This window comes from Ornithodoros turicata, unplaced genomic scaffold (genome assembly GCF_037126465.1).
Source record: "Ornithodoros turicata isolate Travis unplaced genomic scaffold, ASM3712646v1 ctg00000969.1, whole genome shotgun sequence".
NCBI classification, from domain to species: Eukaryota; Metazoa; Arthropoda; class Arachnida; order Ixodida; family Argasidae; genus Ornithodoros; species Ornithodoros turicata.
The window spans coordinates 29586-42611 of NW_026999432.1; the positions used below are offsets into that span (position 1 = coordinate 29586).

General features: G+C 41.9%; 2 protein-coding genes across 9 annotated transcripts in view; both read right to left on the reverse strand.

The window, feature by feature from the left end:
• LOC135376010 (uncharacterized) overlaps positions 1-3095 on the reverse strand; it is a 30528-nt gene extending 27433 nt beyond the window's left edge. The window contains exons 1-2 of the mRNA XM_064608628.1: positions 3028-3095; positions 2849-2977 (exon numbers count right to left, since the gene is read on the reverse strand). Coding sequence (XP_064464698.1) covers positions 2849-2954 — 106 coding nt within the window. The 5' untranslated portion in view covers positions 2955-2977; positions 3028-3095. The remainder of the gene's footprint in view (positions 1-2848; positions 2978-3027) is intronic.
• A 6-nt stretch (positions 3096-3101) lies between these two features.
• The window catches only part of LOC135376009 (uncharacterized), a 34268-nt gene continuing 24343 nt past the window's right edge, over positions 3102-13026 (reverse strand). For all 8 annotated transcript variants that reach the window (XR_010417487.1, XR_010417486.1, XR_010417485.1 and 5 more), the window contains one exon: positions 3102-3131. The gene's annotated coding sequence lies outside the window, so the exon portion shown is untranslated. The remainder of the gene's footprint in view (positions 3132-13026) is intronic.

Genomic DNA, 13026 nt, shown 5'->3' on the forward strand with positions numbered 1-13026 from the left:
GTGCCCCAAGTTTGTATCTGATTACAACAAATACATGGGGGTGGCGTTGACCTCTTTGATCAGAAAAGGAACTCGTACGTGTCAGACTGAAAGTAAAAAAAGTGGTGGAACAGAATGTTTTACTACTTGCTTGACGCAGCGGTTGTGAACTCCTTCATTCAATTTTCTAACACGAGGAAGATTGCAAACCTGTGGTACAGGTTGCAGATTGGCAGACAGCTGATTAGTGAAAACACCTTCAAACAGAAGAAGGCAACACAGGCTTTTCTGGGGAGACAGCACGGTCGCCAAAGTGGGCAAAAAGTGGTAGCTGTGCCTGAGGAGGTGAGGTTCCAGGGAGGTGATCACCACCCCCAAAAGGTCATAAGTAGAGCCTGAAGTTTTCGGGAAATATTTTTTCTTACATTCAAGGGAGGGGGGGGGGGTAAAAATCGAGTAAATAAACATGTGCACTAAATTCATGCAAATTCGGGTAAAAAAAACTTCCAGTATGCTAAATTTGGGGAGAAATCGGGCTCAATTATTCAGACTAATTGTAGCAGTTTGGTACAAATGGTGATGTAACTGCATTTTTCTGCCAAACAAGTTAGTGCATTCCTACAGACATCCCAGTGAGGGCAATTTGCCGGGTGAAAATCGGGTTTCACCCTAAAGAGGCAACCTTCAATTCGGGGTGCAAATTCGGGGAAGAATCGGGTAAAACCCTAAAACTTCAGGCTCTAGTCATAAGCTGCCAGAGGTGCAGATGGTGCTCCACAAAGGAAAGAGAGGTGAGGACACTTTTCATCTGCAAGTTGTGCCAGGTCCCACTCTGTGTGACATGTTTTGGACCTTTTCATGCCGAAAATTAGATTGTGATATAGAAGGCACGCTTTTGAATGTTTGTATCTTCAGAATAAACTTCAAACAAAAACATTCCTGCCAAATCTCAGAGCATGTGCACTAGCAGGTCAGTGGGAGAGAAGTGCCCCACTTCCCTTTGAACGCAAATAAGCTCTTGGGACAAATACAGGGTGTGTGCAGAAAAACATGACCCGCATTTAGGCACATAGCTTGTTGCCTACCTAACTAACGAACTTCCGGTGGCGCACGATGGCGCATTTATGTGTGCGAAATCTGTAGAAAAATTGTGGAAGCCATACCCAGCTTAATAAATAAACGGAACAACGAAAACGTCGGCTTCCGTGCATCAGAATAGGGCAACATGGTGGGCAACAGGGTGTATGTGAAAGGGCAACATGGTGCACGTAGAAGAGTTGTGTTCAAGTACCGCTAGGGGAGCTATCGGTGCATAAATCGAAACGATGTCCCACATGGATGCTCATCGGCAGTGCCCCTAGCGGTGCCTGCACATAACTCTTATGAGACCGAAATACACTACCATGCAGTGTCATGACCGCCCTATTCTAATGCATGGAAGCCCATGTTTTCGCGCTTTGTTTATTTTTTTACATTGAGTATGGCTTCCAGGATTTTTTTGTAGCTTTCGCACGCATAAATACGCCGTCGTGCGCCACCGGAAGTTCCTCGGCTAAGTAGACAACGAGTTACATGTAAAAATGCGGGTCATGTTTTTCTGCACACACCCTGTATGTCCCACTTTTTTCATGAGATGCACTCTGTCGATTTTAACCAAATTTCAGATATTATCCGTTCGGGCGGCTCAGAACTTCACCTTTAACATTCAAAGTACTTTTCTTATGGGCAACCATATCGCCTCATAAAGGGTCATCCAAAAAATTTTCGGATGAAGACGTCTGATGAAAGTGTATGTGTCATTGTGCTGAATAGCGCGAAAGGTTTTGATGTGTGCAATTTGTTTCTCAGAAAAAAGCTCACATAGACATGGCTCCGTGCGTCCTCCACCATTCATGGTTCCACACGTACCCTTAACTCGCCATTCTGGGTATAATGAGGAGGAGAAGGTATGGTTTTCTCCAACAGGTTTGCCCAAGTAGCGTCGAGGTGGTTGGGGGAAGGCAACCCCTACAAGTATCTGCTTTGCGAAGCTAACAAAAGCCTTGAACAAGGGTCTACTGCCCTGGTCAAAGGCAAAAGCAGCCAAAGTGCATCAAACGAAGAGCCAGGAGGGCAAGAGAACCTGTGCACAAAAGGACATGAAAGACTATAGTGCTGGAGCCTTCTAATTTGTAGTAAAAATAGCATGAAACTCTGCACTTGATTTTCTCAAAACAACTTTTTGCTCTACCTGCTCCACTTGCAAAACTGATATCTCCACAACCACTCGCTCTTTATTGATGCGGTCTGTTTTCTTACAATCACTGAACCTTCCTAGAGACATTCTTATTTTTTCAGGTAAATCAATTTATAATTTATGCTATCGTCATACGTTCCTATGCCAGATGTGTCAGTTGCAACTGCATGCAGAAAAATGAGAACCAAAAATTTTCATTGTGGAAACTGCATTATCAACATCACGGTGCACGTTTTAATCTATTACGTAAACTACTGCGAAACAAAAACGTTTGTGTTGATCCCCACTTCCCCCCTTAATATTCTTCTTCGCTGATCACTTCTCTATTCTTGCCGTCCACAGACAGACAGCCTGATGATAATGTTGCAATATTCTTACAGATTGAGATGCCCACTTTTATGGTGAGATTGTAAGCTGGCGTATTCACATTTGCCTGTTGTGGTTATGATGGAAGAGACTGTTCTTTTCTGTGTTTTATTAAATAAATGAACATTCTGCAAAAGAATTCCCTGCAAAAAGTGCAAAAAATTCTCTGCAAAAAGTTCCCTGCTAATTATGAATTTCCTGATTAAATTAAACACAGTTGAGATTTGGCACTCTCTACAACTATATTCGTTACTTCAACAAACTTGCCTGCTTCCGCAGACGACTCCCTCCGCTGGTTGCCAGCATCTCCACCAGATGTGCTGAACGGGTGGGGAAACTGGCATGAAGTAGCAAAGGCTAAGGACTTGTACATGCCCCAGCCCCTTGGTTTCAATTCTGGATAAACCACTGCCTGCTAGTTGAACAGTTGCAAAGGACTATCTTACCTAAACAGTCAGCAGTGATGAGCTCTTCTGCATCTTGATGGTTTACGGGTAGAGGGGAGATTTCTTGTGGTTCTAGGTAGAACCCATTCCAGGCATTACTGATTCTATGGACAGACAAAAAGTATTGCCACACTTTAATTACCTCTCAGTACAGCTATTGCAGCACTACCACATGGTATTTTTTAGCATAATGGTAGCACATGGTTCTTGTTTTCTCAACATTTACGAGGACCTGACTACCTGTGTGCGATTTAGTTAAACGTAAATTAGCTTGAGTAACTTCGAAAGATGAGACTGGGTGACAAAATAAACAACAACACAGACATGCACTTCATGTACGATCATGTCTGTGTTTACATTCAATAAATCGTGGACGTCGAAATAGAAAATTCCGTTAAAGATTTTAACATTAAAGTCGTGAATTCACTAGTCCTTTTACGTGACGAAGTACGCTCGCAGGCGCACATCGAACAGAAATCTTCGCAAGAGATGACGTGGATGAATGCATAAACGACGACAACGACAGTGTGAGGAGCCTACGAGCCCGCCAGTGGAGCCCGTTCGCTTTTCAACAATACAGTGACAACATCAACAGCGTTAGTTACGCATTTACATTCAATAAATCGTGGACGTCAAAATAGAAAATTCCGTTAAAGATTTTAACATTAAAGTCGTGAATTCACTATTCTTTTCCTTTTCTATTCTTTTTACTTGACGAAGTACTTTCGCAGGTGCACATCGAACGGAAGTCTTCGCAAGAGATGCCGTGGGTAAATGCATAAACGACGGCAACGACAGTGTGACTAGGCTACGAGCCCGACACTGGAGCACGATCGTATTTGAACAATACAGTCACAACATCAACAGCGTTAGTTACGCATTTACATTCAATAAATCGTGGACGTCAAAATAGAAAATTCCGTTAAAGATTTTAACATTAAAGTCGTGAATTCACTATTCTTTTCCTTTTCTATTCTTTTTACTTGACGAAGTACTTTCGCAGGTGCACATCGAACGGAAGTCTTCGCAAGAGATGCCGTGGGTAAATGCATAAACGACGGCAACGAGTGTGACTAGGCTACGAGCCCGCCAGTGGAGCCCGTTCGCTTTTCAACAATACAGTGACAACATCAACAGCGTTAGTTACGCATTTACATTCAATAAATCGTGGACGTCAAAATAGAAAATTCCGTTAAAGATTTTAACATTAAAGTCGTGAATTCACTATTCTTTTCCTTTTCTATTCTTTTTACTTGACGAAGTACTTTCGCAGGTGCACATCGAACGGAAGTCTTCGCAAGAGATGCCGTGGGTAAATGCATAAACGACGGCAACGAGTGTGACTAGGCTACGAGCCCGACACTGGAGCACGATCGTATTTGAACAATACAGTCACAACATCAACAGCGTTAGTTACGCATTTACATTCAATAAATCGTGGACGTCAAAATAGAAAATTCCGTTAAAGATTTTAACATTAAAGTCGTGAATTCACTATTCTTTTCCTTTTCTATTCTTTTTACTTGACGAAGTACTTTCGCAGGTGCACATCGAACGGAAGTCTTCGCAAGAGATGCCGTGGGTAAATGCATAAACGACGGCAACGAGTGTGACTAGGCTACGAGCCCGACACTGGAGCACGATCGTATTTGAACAATACAGTCACAACATCAACAGCGTTAGTTACGCATTTACATTCAATAAATCGTGGACGTCAAAATAGAAAATTCCGTTAAAGATTTTAACATTAAAGTCGTGAATTCACTATTCTTTTCCTTTTCTATTCTTTTTACTTGACGAAGTACTTTCGCAGGTGCACATCGAACGGAAGTCTTCGCAAGAGATGCCGTGGGTAAATGCATAAACGACGGCAACGACAGTGTGACTAGGCTACGAGCCCGACACTGGAGCACGATCGTATTTCAACAATACAGTCACAACATCAACAGCGTTAGTTACGCATTTACATTCAATAAATCGTGGACGTCAAAATAGAAAATTCCGTTAAAGATTTTAACATTAAAGTTGTGAATTCACTATTCTTTTCCTTTTCTATTCTTTTTACTTGACGAAGTACTTTCGCAGGTGCACATCGAACGGAAGTCTTCGCAAGAGATGTCGTGGATGAATGCATAAACGACGACAACGACAGTGTGAGGAGCCTATGAGCCCGCCAGTGGAGACAAGACGCTAGATCCTGAGGGGTATCATTGCCGCGTCACTCACTCTTCCAGGTGCTTCCGCGCAAAAATGTAGCTCCTACTTCTCATTGGCTGCTGTGTGGGACGCCTTGCATTCTAGTTGCCTCCGCGGGAAAAATGAAGCCATTATTTCAATTTCAACTATTTTTGTTGTACTGTTTATTAATAGGCCTGTTCTTTCACACGAATGTTGCACGGACGATATTTTTCGCGTTGTTGAAATACTGGGAACTTTTTGCCTGCTTTGTAGTTTGTTGGGTTTGGGTGTTGAAGGTTGAAGTCAGTGAAACCGGTTGAAGCCGTCATGGCTACAGAAGCCCGCTCATATTCGAAACGTTGAAAGTGTATCTGAAGCATGCGAAGCACTTTGTAATTTGTCAGGGGTACTGTGCATCACCGCTGTGTTTCTCATGGGTCATCATGAGGCGTCTTACGCCAGTGATATGAATTTGATGAAACAAATGGGATTCAAGTCAACTCTTTTTCGAGAAGCAAGTGAAATCATTATGTATCCAGAATTAGTTTTTTCTGTATTTATTTATTTCTGCTATTACGCAACAACGCCTTACGACATTACTGTATACAAATAAATTTAAAGTAAGCAATAAGTCAGCATACAAAAAGAAAGACTGAAAAGCAGTATAAAACAATACGTACTGAGGTCCTGAACAAATCAGCTCTATACATCCGTTGGGCTAAATTTTCCTGTGATGATCAATCTCGATGAGATGTACGATGGAGGTTCCAAGTAATTATAGAAGAGGTTCCTTTGTCATATACTAATTTTATCATTAGTAATCTTATCTAAAAATTGCAAACGTAACTGTTGTTTCCTTGTCGACAAACTATCCCAACCTAATCTTGACTTTATCTCGCTTATACTAACATCCATGCAACTCATCTAGCCGCAATATTCTGAACCCTCTCTATAGTTCCTGCATTAAAAAGATTTCGGGCGGATCGCGTACTGTACATGCACAATCCAAAGTAGGGCGAATCTGTATGCACCCCTTTTAACTCGAGTACTATGCCCGTTTAATATTATGGAAAACAAAGTGAAAGCATCTTTCTTGCTTATTTGCCCTTTTTCATGCCAAATCAAATCCCATTTCAAATCCGGGTTTGTCAAATCATCTGCAGAATCCAGAAATTTGGGGAATTCGATAGAAAACATGGCCAGGTGGTCAACTTAAGAGCATCCTGCTGCTATTCACTGAAAGTATATCGTGTCAGGTTAGCTTCAGAGATGAATGACAGTTAGTTAGAGATGAATAATGAAGCACACGAAGTTTCAAATTTACAAATGTAACCAAACTAACGCAGACACTTGGGGTAGATTGTACGGTGTAAAAACAGCACAACGAAAGAGTGAGATACACACCACGACGCCGAACGTCTAACCGATTTAATAAAAGGAAAAATATACATATGCAACAATTATTGTCATTATCTGATTCTTCCCGTAATTACAATTTTCTGGCATCTTTCACCAAACTGTACACTTTCCTACGCTTGGGAACCGGTCCTGCAGTAAAAATGTAAAGATATCAAGAAAATATGAGGAATATTTCAGATTTCGAAGAATACAAGTTGACATGCGTGTGGAAACAGTCCGGGTGCAATATGTCACGAGGAGCTTTTAGAATTTCGCTGCAATACCACATTACTATATTGAAAACAATGATCATGTATGAATAAATTAATATGTGCAAGAGAACTGATGTACTCGATAACATGTTTTTTAGTTCGTATTTGAGTCTTGTATCGTCCTCGTCGTCTTCTGTGTTCTTCAAACTCAAGGGGATGGGGGGGGATAAGTTTATTGAGAGAGAAAAAAAAAAGGCAAGGAAAGGAATGCCGCATGGTAATGTTACATCTTTCAATAGCGTTGTGTCCAGCTAGACAAAAAGTCCAAGTGCAAATTGCCGAAAATCTGCCGGAGATCGGTATTTGGTTGGCACAAGTCGTTGCAACTTGGGCTGACGTCGTCATATCACCTGCGAAGGCAGTTCGTAAACTGCGTTGGGCTCAAAGCAGTGGCCTAGTCCAAAAATATTTCTGGAGGAGTTCTATGTGGACTTAAATGGGTGAGGAGGATTTCATTATCATCCTTCTAAATACACTAACCAAACTTACAATTTGGGGGGGGGGGGATAAATCCTCAAACCCCAAACAGCAGCTGCTGTTCGAAACAACAAAGCAACGATGCTAGTCTATGTAGTTCAATTAGATGTACACAAGTCCATTTCTACATTTTTTCTTCAGCTTGCAAAATTATTTTCAGACAAGGTGAAAACCAGCTTCATACATTGAGCCATAGTGACACGGAGAGCATTACTTAAACGAGTAGGAATTTCCATTTCCTACTCGTTTGTAATGTGTATAACCTTTGACAATAACAGCTATCGAGCAGGTTGGTACGTATACATATCTATTCCAATAGCGGCAAAACGATGTTAAGACAGGCCACACACGACCAGCAGCAGCACTTTCAACCTTTGGATTTGATTTTTGCAATATACACACCTGCCAGATATAGTTGTAAGGCACACTGGCGTTATAGGATAGAACATCGCGTAGAGGGGTGCAGAAGCTGCATGGGATACCTCATAACCATGCTTGGTTGAGAATCTTATTAGATTTGGACCATACTTGGCCCATCATTGCTGGTGCCTCATGGGACGCTATCTAGCCAACTAATGCCCGACTAGAAATCAAGATTGGTTCTACAATGGCCCCAACGGCAATGCATGCTGGTCCCCGTGTTTGTTAGAACGGTCTGCCACATACTGGCCCAAAGTTGGCGGTATTCAGTTGGCCCGAGTAAGGCCGATATCAATCAAAGCTTGGCCGAACCCTCGCAAGCTCGGCCCAACTATAGGCCGAACAACGTTTAGGTATAGGAATGTCGTGTTTCTCCATGGGAAGCACATTGTTCTGCTAACTGCTAACATATTCTTCATCCTGCTCTGGTTCATAAATTTGGTGCCCCGTGTGTTTCTTTTAAATACAGACAGGCAAGCTTTGTGCTGATGGCATGTATATAGTTTCCCTTCAGTTGACGATTGAACCCCTGTATGCAAGAAGGGGATAAGTCGAAAAATCCCAAACCGAAAAAAGTTCAAGTGAGTATTTGGTAAAGTAATTGCAGCCGGGTTACCTCGACTAATGCAATGGAAAATGTGTACATATATGTTTGTGTTTTTTGGGTCTGTGACTTAGCAGAAATTGTCCGTGAGCATGATATATCATTTTTCAATGTAACACCGCATGCACACAGGGTTATCGCGCAAATACACAGCAGCTTTCACAAGTCGTACTTTGATTGCTGAAGAACCAGGTAGGGTGAAGTCACCTGTGCGGTTGCAGAGCAGTCTGGGTCGAGCGTATCGTGCTGCTAAACGAGCACAATCTTGAAAATATCTCGTAGGTGACCAGCATAATATGACTTATTAGCTTAGTGCTCACGTTTTTTTTCTTCTTCTTTCTTTTTCGATTACAACGCTCAGTATCACTGCCGACACAGTCGTGTTAGTTAGGAAGAACATGTTCGAGTGGAAGCCGCAGTTCAATTTAAGCTATCATTTGTATGCGTGTGTAGAAAAGGGGCAAGACCTGACTGCCCATCCTATTGATACACATATACATTTCTCGTTTCTTACCCTCCTGTAACAGGTCAATAAATTGCAATACGGTCGTAAATTTTCTATGGCAGGTACATGCTGGTATGGGACGTCATTGCAGCAAAAATACACGAAAGGGGATTGCATTACATGCATGGATTGCTTATTGCATACAGAGGTTCAATTACTTTATATATGGTTATCTCTAAATTAAAAACCCGAGACTGGGGGACAAAACACGACAAGCTTGTCTGTGTTATGGATCTACGTATACCACCAGCTCGCTTGCTACCTCTCTATCCTCTCGGTACTGTGTATATATTTTTGTCATTTTCTTTGGGGACTGTGTTGCACGATTTACCCTAAACATACCCGATCATCGTGATCATTTTGTGACCTTAGTATCAATAAAGAAGTATCCTTGATCGAAGACAATTTGTCGCCTTCTCTTATGTTTTTGTCATTTTTATCTGCCTCTCTTCCTTTCTACTTAATCTGCATATCAATATACTTTGGTTATGGACACTTCACTTTTTGTAACCAGTTGGAAGGAGAAGTGGTCACGAGATAAGGATATTTCGAGGCTGTCGGGATCCGGGGCCCAAGAGCAGTGGCAATCATATAAGGCCGAAAATCATGAGACCGAACTATCAGAAAGCTGGAAAGTCGGAAGACAGTATCGAAAAACCGAACAAAGAGGAGCCCTAAGATATGAAAAGCATTAAAAATTACAATTACTACATATACTTTCACTAAGTCGATGTTATATGTGAATTACTGTACCAAATGAATCATAAACAAAAGAAAGAAAAAAAAGGACAGAAATCACGGGACCTGCGGTGTTGGATATACGTATATAAACTCAATAAACTGCAAACTAAATTTTGAACATCTCTCAAAGAAATTCTAGAAAAATCTTGGAGGCGACACATGATTCACACTTACCACCTGCACTTGTGTCTGTTTTCCCACGGTGGTGGTTCCCCGGAAAAACCCGTTCATGTCTTTGGAAGACCTGCTTTGTACATGAGCTATGGTGCTTTTGCGCAGATATAGGACAGCGTTACGTTTCTGAGTCTTGTTGTTTAGTTTCGAAAGCGATTGCCCTATCTACAGGGATCTCAAACACGCGGCCTCTTGGCCACCAAAGAGAACGAAGCTACCCTCTCGAAATTTAAAGACGAATTAGCAGAACAGATTGTCAGGCATTGTTTTCAGCCTGGCCCGCCGTACTGCTGCTGCGCTGTCCATGTTAGGTAGAATACACTGCATGCGAGCAGTTCTTGTGGCTCTCGAACCCAAAAAAACCTCACACAGGACACGGCAACCTGGTATTCGCGTGCGGTATGGTACACTAGCACATCGTAGCTAGTGCGAGGATTGAGTCGATCTTCTGTCCATCCTAATTCTTATACTATATCAAACAGTGACATTAAAACCCGGCTTTTGAAAGAACTCGGCAAAAAAAAAAAAAAAAACTGTCAGTTCGAAAGAGAGGTAGTCGAAGTGGCTCTTCCAGTTGTACTAATGAAGCTTCTATTTGTCTGATGGATAAGGAACTTGAATTTTTATTCAAATCATAGGACTTTTTTTTCACTTGTGTCACCCCTTATCACCATGGTGGTTTTGTTTGCACATGCTTAAAACTGTCATTTTGAGGGTCTTGTCTGACATACTTGTACAGACTTCGACTACGGAGCTATGGCAGACAAGGACAGCAGGAAAAGATCACCACTAGGTGTAAAGTTCCTTTTTAACCAGGTCGTCTCAAAACCCCCCCATCCCAACGTTCAACCTTCCTTTTCTCTTTTTCCAGAAATAAACTAGTTGATTATGGAGTGGTGCATTGTCCTTGTCTGCCGTAGCTCCATAGTCTAAAATGTCATACCAACTAGCCTACTCTACATTGTTAATCAGTTTTATCAGAGTTCGAGGTAACTCGTTACAAGTAACTCGTTACTGTAACTAAGTTCCTTTTTTTGGTAACTTGTAACTTAACTCGATACTTTTGCGCTTTGGTAACTTTCAGGGGAACTCGTTTCTTTTTCAGGTAACTTTGCCAAAGTAACTTAAGCTAAGTTCCAAGTTACTTTCAACTCGCTTTTCACTCACGTCCACATATTTTCGTGCTTTCCCTCCGGTTCCTTCATGGCATTTTTTTTACATAAAACTTGATATTCGATCAATTACAGTATTTTATTCAGGAAGTAAGAACCGCTGGCATTGAAATGAGGATGAACCATCGTGCGCCCAGAGGGAGTAAGATGCAAAGCGTTCGAATAGACCTCTACCAGAGAAACGTCATCATGACATTGCTAGACAGACTGAAACCGAAACAAATCGGAAGGAGGGCTGGGTTCCACGAACGGGCACTTGTTCGCTGCCTCCCATTGAAAGAAAAGCAAGACCGAGGGTCGCGTCCCTTTAAGGGACCATATCGTAATCCCCTCAAGACCGTGGCTTTCAGGGCGCGACCTTGTTCACCTCTAGCGTCGAGCGTAGTTCAATTCTACCAAATTTGTGGCGCTGTCGAACACTATGACGTCATTTGTTTACAAACAGGGAGAGGTCTATTCTTGGACACAAACGAAAACGATCTAAGCGTGTTGCACTCCTCCACAGGCAACTCAAGGTCTAACTCAACTCCTCACGGGCGCTGCACCTGCGTAATGCTATTTCGTGTCCGAAGTAACTTGGAAGTAACTCGTTCTTTTCTTTAAGTAACTCACTAACTGCGAGTTACATTTCCGGCAGAAGAACTTCGTTATTAACTTAGTTACATTTTTCACACGGTAACTTAACTTGTAACGAGTTCTTTTTGACGGGTAACTTCTCAATCTATGAGTTTTATACTTGTAAAGTGCTGGACAAAAGTTTACGGAACATGCTCTGGCACACTCCTCCCTCAGAGTGACAAGCTGGCAGCGAATGGTATCGTACGGACTTGCATACAGGTGACTGGGCTACCTATACGCACATGTCTAAGTCTGTATGGTCCCATTTGCTGTCACTCTGAGGAAGGAATGCACCGGAGCATGTTCTCTAATATTTGTCTAGCGCTGTACTTGTTGTTTTGACATGGTGGGATAGCAATGCACCTGCGCACATGACTGCGTCGGGTTTCCTATCATTATAGTTTAGTTGTAAGCAGCTCTGTCCCTCCATTGTCCCATCTGTATACTCTTATTCCCTTTTGCAGTTATGTACCAACTGGCCCAAATTTCTGCACTTCTCATTAAACAGAACATAGCAAACCCGAAGTCATAACCCACTGTGAATATGCCAGCTAGCTCTTTCTCTTTGATTTTCTATACTTATTTTTCCAACTGTGAGCTAAGGCAGCAATACAGTAAGTAAATGGATAATTTGGAGTGCTACTGAACATTCGCCTAAGCCTTTGTGAAGGTAGAATAGTTTTTCATACTTTCAGCACTCTATTTGAAAGGCCGCCCATTTATTGGCGTTAGCCTAGTTAGCCCATTAATTTTTGGTGTTATCCACTATTCGGCTCCACAGTAACAATGTCGGTCCTGCTTTTGTGTACAATGTTATGTATGATATACCAAAGTTTTATGGTAGCTACAATCGTTTCTTTTCCTTGTGGCCCTCCATGATGTGGTCTAAAGTCAATGTGCCCTGTGGCTCCACTGGCGTTCTTCGGACCCAAATATACTGTCTCGGTAAAGTTTTGTCCTCAGTGCCACGGGGGTTCAATGATGTAGACTGGCACACAATTATGTCAAGTACACCCAAAGACCTTTTTTTTCAAATTCTCGTATTATTGTACTATACAAAAAGAACTCCCTTTATAGTACGGAGAGAAAGGGGGAAAATGGAGGCGGCCAGTACATTCTCCACGTCACTTTTGTCGAGAAATGGTGATAGCTTTTGCAAAAGACATAGTACAGGTCTCTCGCAACAACCTCGACATTTTCTGCTTCATATTTTCTGTGCGAATGAATAACAGGAGTTATAGTCGGTTCCACATAATGTTCACCTTAGCAATATGTTCTGTGATGCATACTTTGACCATCCAAAAAGTGGCAGAACATGACTCCTTCAACTCTAAATTACTGTCATCAAAAATATAGTGCTTAACGAAATGTATGGCATTTGCAACTGCAATGATTGCTTTCTATCAGCACTGTTGTAGCCATCGTGCTTGAGTTATGGTT